Here is a 22,594-nt window from a genome sequence, read left to right as displayed (position 1 = left end):
GTAAAACCACGAAGCAAGAAGTGTCAACCCTGGCCGGACAACTTCTCATCACAGCAAACAAGCTACAACTCTTGAGTGTCACCAGAGCAAAGGGGCCTGCTGAGAGCCAAGGGGTCATGTCCTCTGTTCCTGGACTTATGATGGAGACATCAAAGGCCTAGAGGTGCAAAGTACCCTGTGACCATGCTGGAGATGTCCAGAAGCTGGCATAGGATAGGACCCCTGGGAGTAACCTTGGGACTAGGAACAGGGTATAGGCTCAGGATATGAGGCTGGGTTGGGATGTTGTAGGATTGGACTCAGAGTGTGGAGCCAGGCATGAGGTGTCGGTTCGGGTACAGATATGGAGAACTCCTTCAGTGCCAGTGCTCCTGGCCTTCTTGGCTTCAAGCCACTGACAGACTACAATTTGCTCCTTCCTGCTCATGGTCCCTGAGTGCTGAGTGCTGGGAACCAGGAGCTGGACATTTAGTCAGTGAAACACACATGAGCCCGTACTATGTGCCTATGGTCAATGTGGCCTGAGATCCACCCCTTCCTCTGGAAAGAGGGTACTCAGGTGGCCTCTAAATAAGAGGAAGGCTTTAAACCCTTACCTGTCTCACCTAGTCACAGGGCCAGGACAAAATGGATATTTATGAATAATCAGTTTGTTTATTCCTATCTGGCTCTCAGTGTTCAGTTACTCATCTGCATGTGACAACCAGTGGTGTTCCCACCCCAGAAGAGGCAGGGATCAGTTCCCTAGGGCAAAATTTCAAGACAAACAACAACAAGAAGTCTTGTCAGAATCATGTCGCAAGCTGCAATGTAGAGAGGTGGGCGTCCGGGTGTATCAGTCACACACACCTCCTATGTGCAAGAACCGTGGCATTGCATTGACTTTGGGGGGGTGATTAGGTACAGGACACCTATTTCCCAGGTATCAGTGAGAAGAACGTTCTGGAAGGTGTGTGGGAGGCTGTGCTGGGTCTTTGTCCTCAGATCCCAGTCTGTTAGGATTGAGGCTTAAGATAGAAAGGAAGGTAACTAATCCTGGGGACCGAAAGCCCATGATGAGGTGTGGCGGATGGCTTTCTGCCAAGGTCTCTCCCTGGCTTCATGATGACCATCTTGATGTGTCCTCACAGGGCCGTTCCTTCATGCAAGCGGGTGCATCCATGATGTCCAACCAGGTGAACTTCGGATGTCTTTTTAAATGAATCTCCTCTTTAAGGGCCTGGCTTCCCATGAAGTCACAGCTACCTGGGGTGTAGGGATCTACCATTCAGATTTGAGAAGATGGAGGCAACCCCAACCCACGTGTTCTGCCAGCCTGCAGCAATGAGAAGCTGCTCTTCAAGTCATAGCTCATGCGGGCTTCTGTTTCTCCCCCACAATTAGGCAGCCCTCTTTGGCTTGTCACCTACCACAGATTCTGGTGATGGATACTGAAACTGTGAAGAGTCTGGGTGCCTCTGCTTTCCAAAGGAGAGCCAAGCCACTCATCCCCTATCATTCTGGTGCAGACTCCCTGGGCAGGAGGGTCCACAGCATTCATTCAGGGCCTAAGGAAGTTCAGGAAACTCATTGGTTCCTGGCCAGGAACCGTGTGTGTGTGTGTGTGTGTGTGTGTGTGTGTGCATTTGTGTGTGTGAATGTGTATGTGTGCGTGTGCATGCTCGCGCAGAATGCTGTAAGCTATTGTGTGGGCCTCACAGCAGCAGGAGCCCCATTAGCAAAGCCATCAGGGACTATGCATGACCACCCATCCTTCCCGTGGACCACCTTAGGGTGGGAGGATTCAGGCCTGCTGCTTCTGTGAGAGAGAATGCCTTTGGACACACCCTAAGGAGTAACCTCCTGGCCTCCCATGACCGGGGCTGTCAGGCCAGTTCTTGATGGGTGGCATGGGTGGGTGTGATATTGTTTGGGAATATTATTTGGGTCCTTCTTTACCTGAGGAGGGGGGATCTTGTGGTTTTGGTGGGTAAAGGAGGGATTCTTTTTCTTACTAAAACTCATCTAAACATCTGATTGACTATGTAAAGTGCTAGAGTGGCTGGCGCTCTGCCTTCCTGCCCTCTGGGTTTCTGGTGTCATCTTTTCTGTGTTGGCTCTGGCAGCTTAATGAAAATGTCTACGGCCCAATCTCACCCAGACTCTCTGAGGCGGCTGTGGCCTATGCACATTTCATGCCCACTACTCGCCGAGGTAGACTTTGGTCTCCTGATGGGGTGGGGGACACAGAGAACCGGTGGAAGGCGTGTAAGAAGAAGAATGCGGCCAGCTGGGAGGGGTCCTGGAGGTTATCTGGAAGAGTGTTTGGATCTGGTACCTCTGACCTTGAGTCTTTCTTTGTTGTTTTCAAAATTATTTTCTTTTCTACTATTTCCATTCTTTATGGACCTTATAGTGCATGATCTGGGTAAAACAGAATAAGTAAGCATCCAATTCACATTCGCTGAGTGATGCTGAAAGAGCAACACTAAGGCTGGAACTGGCAGCCTCGTGAATGACATCCAGAGGGGAAGCTGGGAAACCAGTGCCTGGAACAGGACTCAGAAGTGGCACTCACCCAGTGTTTTCTGAGTTCTGGTGACAGAGATGCCTACAACAGACTGGGCCGTCCTGGGTAGACCTGGCAGGGTGAGTCATGCCCAGAGGTATAAGCTGGGCCCACTCAGTGCCCCCCATACTCCACACTCCACTAAGTTGAAAGTCAGCTATAATATCCCAATGGACTCACCTGGCTGTTCACATACATAGAATAAAGTTAATGTGCTTTGTAAAATATAAGTATTGAAGTTCTACTGAATTACACAGCTCTACAAACATCATGGATGAGCATAACTGCCTAAGGTCTGCCTACCTTTGTGTGCTCAGCGTGACTCTGAATAAAGACAATAGGTATCTTGTTCTTGGGAAGCTTATACTGGAATAGTTAGGGAAATGTGAGCTAGAGCCAAATGCTAAACTGTGAGCACTACCAGAAGACCTTGTCCTTCATGGGACTTGGGTGGATGTTGGCACAAGGTCTTTGTTGCTGAGGAGCAACACTGTGGGACAAGAAAGAGACTGTAGGGATGGCTTTGCCTCACCAGGACCCTCAGAGCGATTTGTAATTATATTTGCAGAAGAAGCAAACAACTGGGTGGCCCCATACACATGAATTACTGTGGTTCCTTAAGACCAAAAGGTCAACATGACCTCCCTCAGCTATCCTGTATGTTAGCCAGAAGTCAAGAACATTAAGAGACAGCATCCAGAGATGGAGAGGACCCTGGCCACAGTCCACAGATGGTGTCCTCTCCTGGTGCAAGAGAGAACAGCCTAGAGACAGAGTTACTGTCAAAGGGTGACATCAGGGTGACATCAGACATCGTGGTCTCCATGTTTCTCATCTATGAAGCAGTACCACAGGATAACTGTGGAGTACAGGAGAGCTCTCCCAGCATGCTCAGCATTGAGTGACTCTTCATCCCTGAACGTAGCCCCTGAAAGGCATATGTCACCAAAAATGATGGTCTTGACCCTATAATTTAAGTAAGCTCTTCTAACAGAATCAATTATTTCCAGTTTCTGGGTGTCCAGTCCTGTTTTATGTTCTGCACACCCTGACATGTTATCCGTTTGTTTGCTTCAGACAGGCTCCCCTTCTTTCTTCTGAAGTGATTGATTGTCTCTTCTCCCCCCTTTAGCCCCAACCAGCACAGCAATGCAATTTAGTAGCTACTTCAGTGATGAACAGCCACACCTAATCTCCCGAGTGGAATGAATGTCTCCATCCTCGTCTCAAGCCTGGCACATGGACACTGACTGGCCTAGCTTCCCTCTCAAGCAGGCGTATAACTGTGGCTTAGGGTTTAGCAGGCACATGACCATCCACTTTGATTACTAATTTTTGTAGACAGTGCTTGTTCAGATTGGCCCTACATGACATTATTGCTTTCCCTTTGGTTTTCCTTTGTATTCTTGCTTCATTCTGGGCAGGATTTCCTTCTTTTCTAAAATATATCAATCATCGAGCAGGATTGCTCCTTAGTCTTTATTTAAATGCCTTTAGTCCTCATACTGGTTGTCTTTCTGTCATCTTCCTCTGCCCCCTCACTGTCACCAGGGCTACAGGGTGACCTGCAGAGGCTGTGGTGACTCTCCTTACATCCCCTTTGATTTTCATTGCTACTTCCTGTTTGGAGATTTCCTTTTGTCCTGACTTAGGATAGAACTTACTTTTTTGTTTGCTAGTTTGTTTGTAAATTTTATGTGTATGATGTGTTATGATAAAATATATTCTTCCAATCATGGCCTCTTAGTCTTTGTTATTATTCATTGTCTCTGTTAGTTGCCTCCTCTCTGAGGAGGGTTGGAGAGATTGGTATAATTTAGAGCACTTTATTAGAACTTTTAAACTTTTCTCTCAAGACTTACTGTGATTCCCAAATCTGAGGATTCTTACCTTTTGTGATCCCCATGTCTGAGAATTCTTGCCTTCTGTGATTCCCAAGTCTGAGAATTCTTGCCTTCTGTGATCCCCAAGTCTGAGAATTCTTGCCTTCTGTGATTCCCAAGTCTGAGGATTCTTGCCTTCTGTGATCCCCAAGTCTGAGGATTCTTGCCTTCTCTTGATCCCCAAGTCTGAGGATTCTTGCCTTCTGTGATCCCCAAGTCTGAGGATTCTTGCCTTCTGTTAATTCTGGGAACTTACAAATGACTTACAATGTGATTTTTGTTTATTTGTTTCTGTAATAGGAATTGAATTCAGGATCCTCTGCAAGATAAATAAACTTCTGCCACTGAGCTAATACCCACAGCCCACCATCTACAATGTAAAATTGACTCCGTCATACTCTCCTCTAATAGAAATGTATTGGACATCTTTGTTCCCATTTCTTAAGTATTTTTCATATCTTTACTCTTTATTTCTGTCTCTTATTCACAGGAACTTCCCTAACTCAGTCTTCTAGTATGTAAGTCTTCTCTTCAGCCATGTGCACACTCTAACCCACCCACTGTGTGCTCAGTTCAGCAGTGTGAACACTCTAACCCACCCACTGTATGCTCAGTTAAGCAGTGTGTACACTCTAACCCACCCACTGTGTGCTCAGTTCAGCAGTGTGAACACTCTAACCCACCCACTGTATGCTCAGTTCAGCAGTGTGAACACTCTAACCCACCCACTGGGTTTTCGGTTTCAAAGAATGTGTTTTGATTTGCAGTTGTTCAGTTCATTTTTGCAGCTGCCTGGTGTGTCTTCTAGTGTAGTTGGTTTTTCCTTTCAGTACCTCTGGTGGCAGGCAAACCCATTGTGTGATTCTTCTCCAGCTCCTAGGAGCCAACTCTCCTCTCTAGCTGGTGTGCTTTAGTGCCTCAGGCAGCTGTTGCCTTGTTGTGTTCAGACTCACAGCTCCTCAGTGGAGTGGATCTGGATCTCAGGATTTTGTGTGGCCTTGTGCTTTGTGGGGTTTAGAAAGTGTATTTGTCAAGCACTGCGGACTGACATGAAACAACCATTTCCTCATCGGTTGCTTACTTTAGGCCCCAAATGACCCTTGTGTGGCTGCTTTGAGCTTTAATTGTAGATAAGGCTCATGGTTCAAATATCTCAGAACTGCTGGTCTCCATAGGAACAGACATGCTGTGCACCCACACTGAGTATGCAGACCTCAAAGGGCTCTAGTCAATACGAAATCTCAGGTCCTCTTCCTGCCTCCCGGGGGTAATTTTTGGTTTTTGTGTTTTTGTTTTTCTTCTCTCTAGACCCTAGTTTTAGTGGAGGAAATTGCTTTGCCCTGCCCTCTCTTTAGGATTTGGGTGTCTTCAGGTTAGTTGTCTCTGAATAGATCTCTTCTTCATTTTATATTTCTAGATATGGCTCTTAGTTTTGTAACTATGTGGTTGCCATTTTCCAGTATATTTAGGGTGTTAAGATGTCTCATAGAGGAAGACAGTTGAGGATCTCTGTTTTCCATGCTACTAGAAACACTCTGTGCAGCTTAGACAAAGGATGCAGGGAGAGTACAGTTCTGCATGGAATCTCACATCACACTGACAGCTGATTCAAAAACCACACTCGTGCTGCGGTACAGCTGCTGTCCGCACAGAAGCCAGGCAGTGCCGTTACATACCTTTAATCCCAGCATTCAGGACACATAGGAATGAAGGTCTATGTGAACTAGAAGCCAGTCTGCTCTACATAGGGACCTCCAGATCAGCCAAGGTAACATGTAAGACTGTTTTTAAAAAGAAAGGGGTGGGGGCGGTAAGGAGGAAGAACAGCAGTTCTAGCAGCAGGTGAGCACAGCAGGAAATCCCAGCCGCACATAGCACTGCCCTGGGGTGTTCCAGGTGGCATGAGCAGGAGGCCATTGGGAACCCACTCTTGCTCCACCTGTCAGGCCTGGTCAGTGTGTGGCGTGTGTCTTGGGCACTCCCACGGTATGGCTGGCGTTGAGCTGAGCAGAGACTACGGATATGTGACGGTCTCACTTTAGTTGGCACCCTACAGTGTGACACCCATGCGTGTTCTACCTTGTCTGGAGCAACAGGATGAGATGGGGGAGCCCTTCTGGATCTCACCCTAACTTTTGCTTTCACTTCACCAACATGTTAGTCCTTTTGCTCTGCTAGGATGCTCTGGGGAGGTAGAGGAAACAGACAGACCCCTGGGCTCCAGTTCTTTGGCTGGTAAAGAATTGAGCACCTGGATTTTGGTCGTGTGTGATGCCATCTTGCTGGTGCAGAGTCAGTTTCTTTGGCCCTGGGTTATCTCCTCGCGATCATATAGCCTGTTAGCTGTAGAGAGATAAATCAAAGCAGCTTCTTGTGGTAGACATGTTCAAAGTCTCTGCAAATACTCTGTAACATGTTGGAGAGCCTAGAATCCTAACTGCTCCTACAACAAGAGCCCCTAGCTGTCACTGTCCTCGGAAACCTTGCCACACTTGCTGGAATTCTTTATTCTTCCTAAAAACTTCATCAGAAAATCGTAATGACTACATCACTGGCACAGAATATAAAAGGCCGCTGCTAAGAAAAGCCCTGCTGCTTTGTAACCATGAGGCTGCTGTGTGTTGCTAAGCAACCATCTCTTCTCTTCCCTCCTCCCAAAGGTTTCCCTGCCCTAACCACTGCCATCATCCACAGAGCAGAAATGTGTCCTTTGGGCCTTCTTGTGCTACTTTGGGTATTAGGAAGGTGCTTGGTCTTTGAGACCCTTAGCTTCCGTCTTTGTGACTTGGAAGCAGCTGTTTGAGTTTTGTAGAAGAGACCATCGAGTTGGGGTGAGGGGAGGTGACTGGTTTAAACTCATGAATCTGTTGTAACTCTGCATACAGAAATAGTACACAGCAGGGGTCCTGGAAGAGGCTCTTAAAGGCACCAGCACTGCCTGGCCCTCCTAATTTGGGTGTCGGCGAAGGCATACTCTATGGGGTCCCAGCATGTAGGGCACGGTTGATAATGTTTGCTGTGGAATTTTTTTTTATTTGTTTGTTTTTCTCCTTTGAATTTGTTACCCTCCTGAAAGGACAGACTTTGTAATCAAAATCAGTAGTACACTTTAAACCCCTTTTTCTCCTGCCTTCCCTTGAGCCCTTTAGGATACAGTGTTGGCTTAGTAATAGAATTTTCGAAGATGTCCTACCTTAAAGTATGTTATTTAAGTCAAAGGGATGTGGTGAAGATTGGAATCAAATGGCTCCTTTCTTATCTAGTAAAGAATATCACTGATCTGTACTAACACAAATACGCTGTAAAACAAAGGTTTGCAATGAACCTTCTCAGACTTCCCTGTGTGCTAGAAAGAACGAGCACACCCAGCTTTATCTAGATTGCCTTTGTAGTTCTCTTCTGATTTAAGACTTCAGCAAAGCTGGGGAAGGTGGCACCGTTCTTTCTAAAAGGCTGGTATTGGTGTCTGTTAAGCAATTGTGGTCAAACTTTGATTATCCAAACAGAATGAGCGGATTTGATCATTCAAAGAGAGGTTTCAAAGGTTAAGAATGGAGCTGCCGATCTATTCAGAATGACTGGGTTTTGCTCTTTGTCTTCCACGTAATTTCTTCTAAAATTCCCCGACTTTTTAATTTGTGGAGATAACTATATCTTCGGTACAGCACAGTAGCTTAGTGGTAATTATTTATTTGACAAAGGGTTGTTTCAGAACTTTCAGAAAGCAGAAGTCAGGGGAAATATAAAACTGGATTAAAATTCCTTTACACTTGTTTTTAATCAGAGTTGCTGCAGACTGGGATTAAAAGTCTCCACTTTGTCAATTGTATTGTTTTTTGCTTTTTTTAATTTTTTGTTTTCCTTTTAAACTGTCTGTACGCCAAAATTACAAGACGAGAAGCATACAAAAGATATTTGGTAAAGGCGGGCAGTCTGGGTAAATAATGCTCCTTTCATTAACGTATTTCCCTTATTAACTGTGTAATTAATTGTACATAGCTAAGGGAAGCCGTGGAAATTGAGTTTTGAGATGTATCAAAGCTGACTTTGGCTTCACACTTCCATACAATTTATCATTAATGAGGCCCGAGACGGAGGCTGCAATCTATAATTATTACTCACATTTGAATGACAAGCAAAGAATTTTATCAGCAGAGTTTTAAATGAAAAAGGGTTAGCAGTTAATGTTGAAACTGTTAATCTTTCTCATGAAAATAATTTTGGAGAATATGTTTTAGTGTGAAGAGAGACTTGGGGAGAGCATTCTCTATTAAAATGGCCATTTTCTGATACTCTGGGTGAATTTGTCTACATTTGACAGCAGGGTGCAAATATTTTTGAGAGTGAATGAATATTTTATGGGGTATAGATCTGCTCATGCATTCTGGGAATGGATTATGCAATATTCCCACATACCCTGGCTCGGGTGAGTCTGTAAGCTAGTTGGAGAAAAAGGCTGAAAGAATTTAACAGATGCGAGAGTATTTTAAAAGAAATGAACATTTCATTGTTTAATGTCACAGATCTCTGCCTTCATCCCCTTCTCGTGGTTCATTGGCTTGTAGATAATAAAGGGTCAATACTGCTGGAGAGCTGGAACCTATCTCCTGAGCCCACAGTGGGCAACGTAGGACTTCAGAGAGGCTTCTGACTCTCGTGACCAGCCTCTGACCACACTGAAGTGGAAACTGTGGAGCTCTCTCCCGCTCCAGGGACCAGGAGGGGCCTCTCTCTTTGTCATTGCCCAGGGAGTGCCAGGTCCTGGACCACACAGTCTCATACGAAGGTGACTTAGTTCATAGGGAGGCCTAAAATTTCATCCTTTGTTGAGTCAGGTACTGACTAAGGGCTACACCTATACCCCCGTCTGGGTGGAGGCCAGTGCTGAGCTTTCTGAGGACACTCAGGCGGCCTCCTGTGGTCAGTCTCCCAGGCAAATGTGCACATGCTTGATTTACTGCTAGAGGGATGAGGTGACAGGCTGAGCTGCTGCAGACCTTTGTAGAGTTCTAGGTCACCCCACATTTAGGGACCACTGTATGATGTGCATCTGTGATGTTTTCATGTCTTAAAATTCCTCTTTCCCCCCAAGTCTGTTACCATCTTCATCTCAATCTGAATATATCTTTCTGACTGGAGCCCCTTGACCTCCCATGTATGAATCGTTCATAAAATATTCTGTGGGACCCAGGTGGTCTGAGGGCAGTGCAGTGCTCCCACGCACCAGGGTTTGTCCACCTGCCAAGACTATGGCTTTCACGACACACCGTGTGTTGTGATGCACGCTGGAGCTCAGCCTGTACACTCTAAGAACACCTTCTCTGTGGAAAGGCATAGCCAATGCTCTGTGTTACCTAGACTGCCTTCAAATCCCAAGCCCTGTATTAAGTTACTGGCTGTTAATTTTGGGTGCTACTTGGAGTTCACTTACCTTTGGTGAGGTTGCCTATAGCTAGATAGAGGTATTAACTAAATGTCCAAATATTGGTCTATGTAACAAAAGCCTGAATGGTTTTAGAAGCATCAAGGTCATTTGATGAAATTTTTATGACTTTTTTTTTTTCTCAGACTTTTGACCTCATTCCATTATTGCCTGGTTAGATCAAATTGTAAGAATTATTATTATTATTATTTTTTTTTTTGCTGGGATAGAGCTTAAACAACTCAAGCACTTTGTAATTGAATGCTTGCAGAAACTTGAGGACCTGAGGAAGACAAGGAGCCCAGAATGGGCAGTGAATGGGGCTAAGATCTTCTAGTTTGTTCTGCACCAGGGTACACAACACACATGCGCACTCTCCATCACTTCATCTCTTCTGTTGTCAGAAAAATCTCAACCGCTGCAAAGGGTACAGAGGCAGCGGGAGTTCCGGCTTATGTAATCAGTCTGCCCTGTGCAGAATGACCTTTCTGAAGCACTGTCACCGGATGCCTCTGTTACTGTAGATGCTCCAATGGCTTCCCCTTGCTCTTAAAATAAACACCTGGCTCCTTGCCACAGCCAAGCTTCTGAATGACCAGGCTGGCAGCTTCACTCTGTCTCCCTCTCCCTTCCACCCAACTCCTCTCTGGAAAGTTCCAAATCCATTCTCACCTAAGACTAGGAGCTTTGCAGTTCCTCCCCTGCAGCACCCCAACCTTCTCGTTTCCAGATCCTTCCTAAGCTGCTCCAAACACACAGACGCAGTGCATCCCTCAGCTCAGCCCTCACACCTTTGACCCTTGTTAATTATGTTTATTTGTGTTCTGTGGACTCTCCAGCCAAGGGAATCTGTCTCCTCAGATCAGAACTTCTACAAGCTGGTGGTTGGGTCCCAGAGCCTGTGGTACTCAGACTCAAAAGGCAGGCTGATCAAACTAGCTGACAGCCAATAAGAGGACAGAAAGAGTCGGAACAACCAGCCTTAACTAGATGCAGCTCCAGCACTTCAGACCCAGCTTGCCAGACAAACCGCCTGCCCTGACTGTGAATATTAGTGGTTCTGCACACTGGGAAAGGTGCTACAATTCCTTTAATTATTTTCCATTTCTATTCATCATTGTATTTTACCAATGTTCATATAACCTTCATTTTTAAGATGTTAAATAAGATAATGAGAGTCATAAAATTGTTCATTTATAATTCTTTGAGTGCCTCTGAGGACAACAGCCTGGCAGCATAAGCATGCAAGGACCATCACCCTCATCAAAGCAGCACCATGTCCTACAGTCTTCACACAGAGATCCCTAACCCTGTCCTGTGCCACATCATTTATTACCCCAAGCTGAAAAAATCCCAGAATGAAACAGACAAGGCTTCCCCTACTTGTTATGAGCAGGGAAAAAGGACAAAGTTAATTAATTCTTTTGGCTTAATCAGAATACTTCTGGGGAGTAATGTGTTCACTGATGCTTTCTGTCTTGACTTTAAGTCTACAAAACTGTGATTTTTTTTTTCCTCTATAAATCTGCACTACAAAGTCCAGTGGATCTACAGGCTCCTGTGCCTCTGGGTACCAGGAGCATCCTTCAGAACTCTCTGGTGATCTCTGTGTCATGGGCTGGGGTCAACCCAGAGTCAAGGTGTTGACCTAGCATACTCACAGTCCCAGGCTCTGTTCCTAGCATCCCAGTGACAAGCAATGAAGATGACCTGGAGTCTAAGCTAGTCTTCAGGCCATCTGGGCATCCAGAACCATTTATCAGTGGAACTTCAGTCTGTATTGGTAATACCAAAAGTCAACATTACAGAATGATAATGTATTATTAATTGTTCAATTTCTAATAGACTGTGCTCTGTGTGATTAAGATTTAACCTTTTTTTCTTTTATCTTTCAAAGCAAGTGAAATGTAGCTGTCTCACTTCCAAGGAGCAGGTCTACCCCGAAGCAACTCCTCATGATACTTAGAAAGGGCACACCATTCTCTTGAGCGTTATTTGAGGCCAGGGAGTTCTTAGTTCATGCATTTTCCATTACAGAAAGGATTTGGGAGATGGATCTCTCTATGTAGAGCAGACTGGCTTTGAAGACTCTCTGCAGCTCAGCCAGCCTTGAACGCATGCTACGATGACAAGGCGCGTCCTGCCAAACCTTGATACATGAGAAGGATTTTTTAATGAAATTGATATTTTAACAGTGTCTGTGGCCTCAACACCCCCCCCCCACACACACACACTGAACTTGCCATGTCTTCCCTGTGCTGTTGCATCACCTTGACTTGCTTGTGAAGCCTGCTTCTCCACCTTAACTGAGTGTTGGCTGAGGACTTTCTCTGTATATTGTTCGGTTTTGAGGTATTTCTACTGCACCAAGGATTTGTGATTTTTTTTTTATCCTCACAGTTTGATTGGTTTTGATAAGAAGACGGAGAGTACATTTCTTAGCCACTTGAAAAATCACATTGAAAACAGCTGTTCAAGGTCCTTGGTCAGACCTGGTCAGCTTGAGAAGCAAAGCTTTTAGGGGACAAGTTTGAAAATTATCCCAGCTCATGCTTACCGGCAAAGCCAACTCTTAGCCATGTCGGAGGCTTCCGCTGGCCAGCTGTATCTGCTCTGCCACTCTCAGGTCACTAGGATAAGGGAAGCCTGGCATTTTACTGTGGTTTCCAGTCAGAATGCCTCATTCTTAAAAACATTCCACCAAAGCAATCTCTAAACTGCACTAGGAAGAAAAACTCCCCAAAGGGTCTTCTATTAATCCCCACATTTATTTTTGTCCTATTCCTCCTTCTCGGGCTCTCCATGGAGAATCTAGAAACAGAGCTTCAGAATAGCACATCTATTTTTATTCTCAGGATGCTGGCAGGTATCTGCCTGCACACTCTTAGGGCTCACCGGGATCCGCATGCTGTAAGGGGTGTGTTACTTCTAAGATGGACAGGGAAGCTATTTGTACCCCGATGCCCCTCTGTTTTTGTGTATTTATAGTCTGTGGCTCCTGTTCCAAGTGCATCTTTCCTAAGCTAAAAAACAATGAACCTTTCCCCACTGACCACTTGACTGTATCCTTCACTGAGTTTTTCCCATGCAGTTTTGAATTTCTAACTTTGAATATGTAATGTTATTGCCATGTTATATCAAGTACTCAGGATGTGCCTGTCACAAATCTTTAGATCACCAGCAGGCTTTACCTAAGCAAATGTGTGCTACCTCCTAAATCTTCGAATTCATGTGCACGAGGGAAAGGAGAGTGGCCGCACCTGCTTTATCCTGCAACTTCAAATGTCTTATGTTTGGAATTCTAACACTTGACAAGGATATTTCCATTCAATGTATTAATGAAGACAGGTGACAGTGTTTATTTTTAAAGAAACAAAGGTCATCAGTTTCCCCCAAATGGCATCGATGCGTCTTACTCCTTGTTTTCAAAAGCATTGGTCTCGCTTGTGACACTAAAGCTCTAACCTCCCTGTCTTGTCACAGAAAACATGAGCGGATTGTATTCTGCCACAAAGGTCTGACCATAGCGTCAGTAAATTAAAGGGCATTGTGCCATAATGGGCTCCCAAGTAAAAACAGGGGGGAGGAGTTGGAAGCCGAGCTTTCCTAGTACTAATTGCTCCAAACCAAGTCCTCCAAAACTCAGCTTTCCCCAAGGTGGGTAGATGCTTGCTTTTTGCAGAGTCACCGGGAGAATGAAGCTTTGTGGGGAAAGTTTCTATGTGCTCACTGTCTGTGATCCCAGGGGCCTCATTTAATGCTGACATCGATGTTCTTTGTGTATCCTGACTCGTGAAATAGTGCCAGGTGGGTCCTGGTGGGCCTATTTCTGAATGCTGCTCTGTCCTTGCTGTATTGCAAGGAATGAGTTGATTTTCATTATTCTACTTGATGCTAGCAATAACTCTTTCCTGAGTGTTCACTTCTATCACAGTGGGGGCTAAGAGCCCCCGAAGAAGCACAGTGTCTGTGACCTACAGTGGCCCAGCCTAGTGCTAATCTCCCTAGACTCCATTCTACTGCTGTGCTGAGTTTCCTGGGTGTCCAGGTGGCTGCCATGTGTAGGAAGTAGCATCAGGGATGACTTAGGCCTGCACCGCCTCCTGGCTGCGGCTCCAATCTTCCACTCTGAGATACAGAAATGTCTTTGCTGTCAAGTAAAATGTCCCAATTCTACCGCCAAGGTTGCCTTGTTGCCTGCAGTCACATGACACTTAACTGTAAGGAAAACGCCTATAGTTAACCCTCAGAAGGTATCAACCAACATGAAGAGGAAGGGCAGCCCTCCTTGAAGGAAGACTGAATCAATGGTCTTGGAGGCTCTTAGTGGGCTCAAAGTTAGGGAAATGCTGAGCTGGGTTCTAGATGTGTGTCCTTCAGATTCCAATAGTGTTTCATTCAACCACATGGAATCATGTCATTTACAGGAGAACAGGTAGAGCCAGAGACCATCGTGCTAAGCAAAGTAAGACACTGAGGTTTTCTCGCAAATGTGGAACCAGATTGCACAAATAGACTTGAAAGTACCCGAGAGACTCTAGCGACAGGTACGGGTGCAGCAGGAGTGGGAACAAGAGAGGGCAAGTGGACAGACTTTTAAAAAGAGGAGAGCATATCAGAGAAAAAACCTTAGGGGCAGAAGGACTCTGGAGCAGAGCTTTCAGGGCCATCATTGTGTTTCCAGGGCTACAGGAGAGTGCTGGGACAAGAGCCACAGGTTCGCAGCTGTTTCCTGGAGTGCCTGAATGGAAGAGTCAGAAGGGAAATTTATGGTGAAACATTTCAAGTAACTTATGTTGTTGTATGCTCTGAAACTTATAGTCCTATGTTTCAGAGGATTTGGAGGACATCCATCATCAATACAGAATTTTAGTCTGCAACGGGGTCACAGGAATTCCAGGTGACCAGCAAACACTTTCTGCAGTGGCCAAAATACCAATCTCCCTGAGGAAAGGTTGGTTTCATGAAGAGTGAAAGCTGAAAACATGGAGAGAACCAAGCAGGGGGGTGTGTTGACAGGGACAGGCATTCTTTATGTAGACTGGTGCCTGGGTGAAGTCATGAGGTTGGGGTTCTAGGGATGAGGTCATTAAAGTCATGGGGTGATGATAGGTCCCAGATCATAGGACGAGAAGGTCATGGGATGATGGAAGGTCCCAGATCATAGGACGAGAAGGTCATGGAGTGATGATAGGTCCCAGATCATAGGACGAGAAGGTCATGGGATGATGGAAGGTTCTAGATCATAAGACGAGAAGGTCATGGGATGATGGAAGGTTCTAGATCATAAGACGAGAAGGTCATGGGATGATGGAAGGTTCTAGATCATAAGACGAGAAGGTCATGGGGTAACAGCAAGTCTCAGATCAAGATATGAGAGTCACGGGGAGATGGTGGTGGGACTCAGAACATAGGACATGAAGACCCCACATCATAGGATAGGAGGTGATTATAACTTCCAGAATTGTAAGGCAGTGTCCTAGTTGTGATGAGACATCGTGACCAAAGGAACTTAGAGGAAAGGGTTTTTATTTCAGTTTCCACTTCAGGTAATAGTCCATCACCGAGGAAAGTCAAGGCAGGCGCTCCACAGGGCAGGACCTGAAGTCAGGAGCTGATGCAGAGGCCACGGAGGAGTGCTGCTTACTGTATTACCCCACACGACTTGCTCAGCCTGCTTTCTTGTAGAACCCAGCACCACCAGTCCAGGGATGGCGACACCAAAAACTGGCTAGGTCCTTCCCCATGGATCGCTAATAAAAATGTTTTACAGGCTCGCCTACAGCCTGGTCTTATGGGGGCTGTTTCTCAGTTGAGGCTCCTCCTCTGATGACTTGTGTCCAGTTGACATAAAACCAGCCAGGACAGACAGTAAGGTCCTACGGAGTGGTGTGGACAGGGCATGACAGCAGGTTCCAGTCAGAAAGGTGAGCGCAGAGCTGGTTTTGAATGGATTTGCTCAAGCAGAAGGCAGCAGGGACTGCAGACCTGTAGGATGAAAGCCAGCAAGCGAAGCAATCTGACAAGCAATGCTGACCCACCTTGGGGATTTTGCGATGGATTAAATGCCATCAACACCCCAGATCCTCTCTCATTTCTTAAGTGACAGCTACCTGCAGTCACTTGTGGTCTGAGAACATCGTATACAAAATTAAATCACTGGAGAATTTTAAATGATACCCTCTGAGTCCCGTGATGGAAACTTGAGCTTTCTCACTCCATCCAGGCAAATCACACTCTTGTCTGGGATATACCCTGTGGACACAGCCTACCTGCTAGTCACTCTCTTAATATCAAATCAACTGTCACAGTACCATGATGTTCAAGAAAGCAGTGTTCTGCTTAGTAATAGCCCAAAGCACATGAATGATGCTGCCAACTTGAATGTGTTAAGAAAAAAGAGCCTCAGTATGTGTCCTTTAAAGGAAAATTTCTCAAATAAATCAAGTGTTGGGATTGATCTAATCAAGGTAAAATCTGAGTTATTGCTACTAAGTTGTTACTAAGTTGCTGCTGTTAACTCTTACTGGCTTAATTTACAAAGATATCTCCTAGGATTGTTAACAAGGAATGGCAGGCTATATAGAAAGTCCTGCAAGACTCAGACACCCACTGAGGCATTGGAAATTGTCCATGCTGGGTAAACACTCACACTGATTTGTGAAGACGCAACGAGAGTGGCTGTGACCATGGCTAGGACTAGGTCAGCAGCGAATTCTGAGCCCAGGCTGAAGCTTTGGAGATTGGGGAAATCCCCAGTCAACTGTTTAACTTCTCTGGGATCTGCTCTCCCATATGTAAAATCAAACCCGATATGCCCGATATGAGCATCTTTTCATTTTCAAAAGAAAAACTCTATAGTGTTGCAAATAATCAAAGCCTAACTACAGCAGTCATCACTAAAGATAACAAAACAAAAAAGCAACAACAAACACAACCAGCCCTCCCACCTATCAGAAAAAGCAGAATTGACTAAAGAGTTGTGTCTTCCTTGGTGTTGGTTGCTGGTGTGTTTTGTTTCTTTCTCCCCTTATTTTCTATTCATTTCTTTATGTTATTTATATAACTAGAAAGTCGCAATTTAAAAACAAACCCCCTAGGATTAGTCCAATAGTTCTGTAGGTAAGCTGCTCACCACACGAGCATGAGGGTCTGAGTGTGAATGCCAGCACCCACATAAAAGTCAGGCATGGTGGCATGTGCCAGGAATGCCTGGACTAGTGACAGGCGGATCCTTGGTGCTCACTGGCCAGCTAGTCTAGCCAAATGAGCTCCAGACTCAGTGAGGAGTGACTGCCTAAAAGAATAAGATAGACAGTGATTAAGGAAGACTGGACACAGACCCTAAGCCTCCACACCCATACACCCAGATGTGAACATGTATGTACATCAAAACCAAAGGTCTCCTGCCACACAGTTTTCACCTCTGTGCTTATCCATGCAATAAAGATGTTCAACTGGCCATTTAAAAAGACTCACGCCTGAATGCCCTCTACAGAGTAAGTGTGGATATGGTTAAATTGTAAGTCTATTGGCCTGGCAGCCAGAAGTGTCTGGTCTGAAGACACTGCCCAATCTGTTCTGGTCTCACTGCTCCTCCTGGAAAAGCAGGCCACAGGACAGACAAAAATATAGCAATTTTTGGTTTTGTTTTTACTGATTAAAATGTGCTATTTCACTACAAAGGCTGAGCCTCCCCACAGACTCTTACCACAAACCACAAAACAGAAAGGAAGACTTCATGTTAATTGCTGCAACAAAATGATGGACAGAAAGCAACCTAAGGAAGGAAGAGTTTGTTTTGCCTGGTGGCTTGAGGAAGTAGTCCATCAGGATGGAGAGAGTTGGTAGCTGGCGTGGCAGGGGTGTCAGGCTGCTTGCACACATCTCAGAGGACCAGGGTCACAGGCAGAGGAATGCCAGCACTAGTTCCCTTTCTCCTTTCCTCAGTTTGGGCCCCCAGCCCATGGATGGTGCCACCAGGCTCACGATGAGTCTGCCTTTCACAGACATGCTCAGCAGTATACCCTCTAGGTGAGTCTAAATCCAGCCAAGATGACCACAAAGGTAAACCATCCCAGAGCCTAGAATGTGGATGAGAGACGTGATCATCACTTCCAGTCCATGAACCATGCTACATATAAATATAAATATTAATAGGGAATGCTGATCAAACAGAGATGTGTGGGGCCGGGCACAGCCTGGTGAACAGTGCTTGCTGAGAGAATGAAAACCTTAGATCAGTTTCATTGCAATGAAGCTTATCAAAAAATGACTGAATTCTCAGGAGGAAATGACAGTGTCAAGACCTACCTCATCCCCCTCTACCACCAGAACTGAGGCTGCATCGAACTTGGAAGTTCAAATGAACTTGCTGTGACTCCATGGTGAGGCTGACTGTACAATTTAAAGAGCTGTGGTTCTCATGAATACAATTCACAGGGTACGCTTCAACACATGGTACCTAGGACCAGGGTGATCCTGCAAGGGCCTGTTGTGGAAGCTATTGTTTTGCCACAAAAAAAGGGCCGCTGTTGATAATGGGTCTCCTGAAAGGGTTTTCTAAAGAAAAGCCATGGTCAGCCTCTCTGCCCACAGTCATTAGTGCCTGCTTCTAGAACGAAGGAAGCATTTCATACTCTGAGGCTACACACCTAACTGGCCCTGTTGCCCAGTCCCTACACCAGGTCTGGACTCAATGACCCTGCCAGGATTTCACAAAACTGAAGTGCTACACTGTGCTAAGATTGTGTTACCCTGCTAAGGAATTGGTGAGAGGGACCTGCGAAGAGGGTGCAGCAGGTCAGAGCTCTTGTCCTGCAAACTTGACCTGAGTTCAGTCCCTGGAACTTACAGTGGAAGGAGGGAGCCGACTCCCCTGACCTCCACATATACATTGAAGAATGCGCACACACACATAATACACACATTAAGAAATTTTAAAAAAAAAATTGGTACAAAAATATACCTTTGATGTTCCTCAATGGTTATTTTTATTCATGTGTGTGCATGTATTTGTACATGTGTACATATTTACATGTTAGTGTTCATGTATGCATCGTGTGTGTTGTATATATGCACATGTGAGTGTGGACAATGGAGGATGATGTTGGGCATCTTCAACCACTTTCAACCTTATATTTTGAGGCAGGGTCTCTCGCTGGACCTAGACCTTTCCAATTTTACTGGTGCTAGTCTCAGCACTAAGATCGCAGGGTCACACCACCATGCTGCTTTTTACATGGATGTTGAGTCCAAACTCAGGTTCCTCATGCTTGCATGGTGAACTCTTTCCCAGCTGAGCAATTTCCCCAGATTCCACCACAGTTGTCTCCAGGGAAGGTGGCTGTGAACCCATTCTGGTTCTGCCCAGGTTCCCATCACTCCATCTCACAGGCCCTAGCTCCAAGCCAGAGCGCCCTGAGGACCAACAGTGTGTGGGAAGGACAGACAGACTGGCAGAGTGCTCTGTTGAGACTCAAGGTGCAGACGGTTGCACCGGGCCTTCTAAGCAAGCTGCCTCAGTACCCCACCAGAGCTCACAGCTTGGCTTAGAGGATCTCCAGGATCCCTATAGAGTTTTTTGATACCCACTGACTCCCAGGGCACAGGACCACAGGGAGGAGGCCCAGCAGGACACAGGACCATAGGGAGGTACCCACTGACTCCCAGGGCACAGGACCACAGGGAGGAGGCCCAGCAAGGGCACAAGACCGTAAGAAGGTACTCACTGACTCCCAGGGCACAGGACCACAGGGAAGTGGCCCATCAAGGGCACAGGACCGTAGGGAGGTACCCACTGACTCCCAGGGCACAGGACCACAGGGAGGAAGCCCAGCAAGGGCACAGGACCACAGGGAGGAGGCCCAGCAAGGGCACAGGACCATAAGGAGGTACTCACTGACTCCCAGAGCACAGGATTACAGGGAAGTGGCCCAGTAGGGCACAGTTAATATCTAGACGGATCCTTGTACACTTCTGTCAAAGGTTCAAGGAAGCTGAGTGGGGTTCCTTCCATTCTGAGTCACCTGTCACTTGGAATGTGTGTGTTAGCAGTGAGGACTGGCTGGGAGGACTGCAGTGGCTCCTTCAGCAGTGGTAGAAGGAGTAAGAAGACTGTGAGCCCTTGGCTGGCCATTGGGAGCTGGCTACTTTATACTAAGAGGCCATGTATGTGTAGGCATGCACATATGTGCACATCTTTTTTTTCCTTGTGCAGTCACATTTGAAAACCTATGTCTGCATATAGCAAAGTAAAAGTTCACAGTCAGAACTGAGGATAAATCTCAATGATAGAGCATTTGCCTAGCAAGAAAGAACAGAAAGGGGCAGGAAAGAGAGCAGGGAGGAGGAAAGGAAAGCTGAGCTACACTCATCTGAACTACAGACAACACTCTAGAGGACAGGACCACTCCATCCTACACAAGTCCCTCATCAGCTGGGTTGGTCCAGATCTTCTTGGAGGTCTCCTGTTTTCTAGAGTGAGTGGACTGGTAAACTGTGGAGGCCACACAGTGTCTCGGTGGCAGGGAATGGTCAGAGGACTTTATGTGCTCAGCCACCAGTAAGAGTAATGTGTGCTCACTGGGAGGTACTGGGACAATGAAGCCTGGGACAATCCAGGGTCTAACTCTGCTTCCTCTGGCTCTTGTTGGTTAGCCCCTGATATATTCAGATTTCAGCACAGATCTTAGCAGCTCTGGTCTAAATGATTCAGCAAAGTTCAACTTCTGTGTAGACCCCATGGAGAGAGAGGCAGGCCCAAAAGTAATGGGTCTGAGTTCTCTGGCTCTGAACTTGTAACATGAAGGGGCCTCCTTGTTGGGGTTTATGTCTTACCCAGTTCCTCACAGCAGGTAAGGCCCAAAGAAAATCACACAGAGATCTCCGTAAGTTATAAAACTGATTGGCCCATTTGCTCAGGCTGCTTATTAGCTCTTGTAGCTTATATTAACCCATTATTCTTATCTGTTAGCCACATGGCTTGGTACCGTTCTCAGAGGGGCAGCTCACATCTTGCTTCTTCGGTGGTCTGGGCAGAACTGCCGGAGGGAGCTTCCTGCTTCCCAGAATACTCCTGTTCTCTTTGCTCCACCTCTACTTTCTGTCTGGTTTTCCCGCCTGTACTTCCTACCTGGCCAATCAGCATTTATTTAAAACATGATTGACAAAACAGACAATTATCTCATACCATGGACTGACTGACCCAAGATGGCTGCCTGACCCCATGTTTCCACGTTTGCATGTGCGCTAACAGTTGAAGTGTCTCCCATGCCAGTGTGTGTTGTGTCTGTCCCTGGTGGGTTGGTAGCACTGTCTGAGAACACCATAGCTCCTCACTAAATAGGAGTCTGTATGCACTGAGTGGCACTCCCAGTGCGTGTTGTCAGCAGAGGAGATGTCTGTCCTTCCCAAGCCCTTGGGAAATTGAGCATCCTGCCTCCTCACCAGAGGGCCTGGTTAAGGCTGTGTTTCTGGTTCAGCCTCTACGCAGAGGCTTTCCAGCAGGATCTTAGCTGGTTATAAAGTGGTGTCCAAGCAGTGTACTTGCTATTTTTCAGGTAGATAACTCCAAAGATTACTGGTTTAAGAACCAATGGTCCTCTTAGAAAGAGGAGAAAATGAAAGATTTGCCGTGCAGAGTGTCACTTGTTAAGCTCCATCCCCCAGGATTTTTGGTAGCTATGTTTAGTCCTGTTTTTAAGTTTGCATTACTGTTTTCTCCTGTAACTTCATTTGACTTGTGTCTTTGTCTTCCTTGATCTGAGAAGTGCTGTTCTCAGGGAGGTTTTCAAGCACACACCCAGCTGCCCCTGTTCATAAGTTTCCTGTGACTTCCACTGTCAGTCTGTGGACATCCCCCTAACCCTACTCCTCCTTGGACAAGCTCTCCAGCTCCTCAGCATAGCCAGCACATAGGTCCTGCCATTCCTCTCCATCCTAGACAAATTCTACAGTCTTATGGCAGGCCCAGTCCCCCAGTTGGACACATTTTCTCACCAGTCTTGCCTGCCTTCTTCTCTAGCAAATCATCTTTGCTCGAGTGCACTTCACAATTCTGGTCTCATGGCCGAAGCTCAGTCCTTGGGTGGGGAAATCACACACACCTTGAGCCCAAAGCAAAGCTGCCCTAGTTTCAGCCCTGCACATGTCCCAGTCATGGATCCCATGCCCTGACTCTGTGTATCCTTTTCAGGCCTACATGGAAGACCATCTGAAAAACAAGAACCGACTGGAGAAGGAGTGGGAAGCACTGTGTGCCTACCAAGCAGAGCCCAACAGTTCACTTGTGGCCCAGAAAGAGGAGAATGCATCCAAGAACCGTTCGTTGGCTGTGCTGACCTGTATGTACCTAGTCTGGGTGAAGTAGCAGGGGGACAGAAAGTGGGGACTCCTGGCTGTGATTTACTCTGCCTGCCACTGTGGTCTGCAGAACCACTCAGCTCTACGCTGTCTCTGTCCACTGATCTGAGCTGCCATTGAAGACTAGTGCCTTGTTCCTCCTACAGCTGTCCCATCTCCAAAATCAAGTCTTCTCTTGACCCAGTGGAGAGCTCTGAAAATGCCAGCTGGGGGTACAGGAACCCTAATGGGAACTAGCAGTATGACTGCTCTAGTGTAGGAAATCTATGGGATTCTAATCTGTGAACATGTGGGGCTATGGGTATAGGCATGGTGATTAACACAGAGCTATGTATCCCAGGTTAGCATTAACAGTGGTCACTGGTACAGTATTGCCAC

General features: G+C 46.2%; 1 protein-coding gene across 1 annotated transcript in view; it reads left to right on the top strand.

Moving 5' to 3' along the window:
• Ptprn2 (protein tyrosine phosphatase receptor type N2) overlaps positions 1-22,594 on the top strand; it is a 722,848-nt gene that overhangs the window by 637,510 nt on the left and 62,744 nt on the right. The window contains exon 15 of the mRNA XM_057782319.1: positions 22,050-22,197. Within this exon, the coding sequence (XP_057638302.1) occupies positions 22,050-22,197 (148 nt within the window). The remainder of the gene's footprint in view (positions 1-22,049; positions 22,198-22,594) is intronic.

The sequence above is a fragment of the Chionomys nivalis genome, chromosome 10, assembly GCF_950005125.1.
Source record: "Chionomys nivalis chromosome 10, mChiNiv1.1, whole genome shotgun sequence".
In the NCBI taxonomy this organism is placed as follows: domain Eukaryota; kingdom Metazoa; phylum Chordata; class Mammalia; order Rodentia; family Cricetidae; genus Chionomys; species Chionomys nivalis.
Note: the sequence above shows the minus strand (reverse complement) of the source record. Positions and strands in the feature narration are given on the sequence as shown.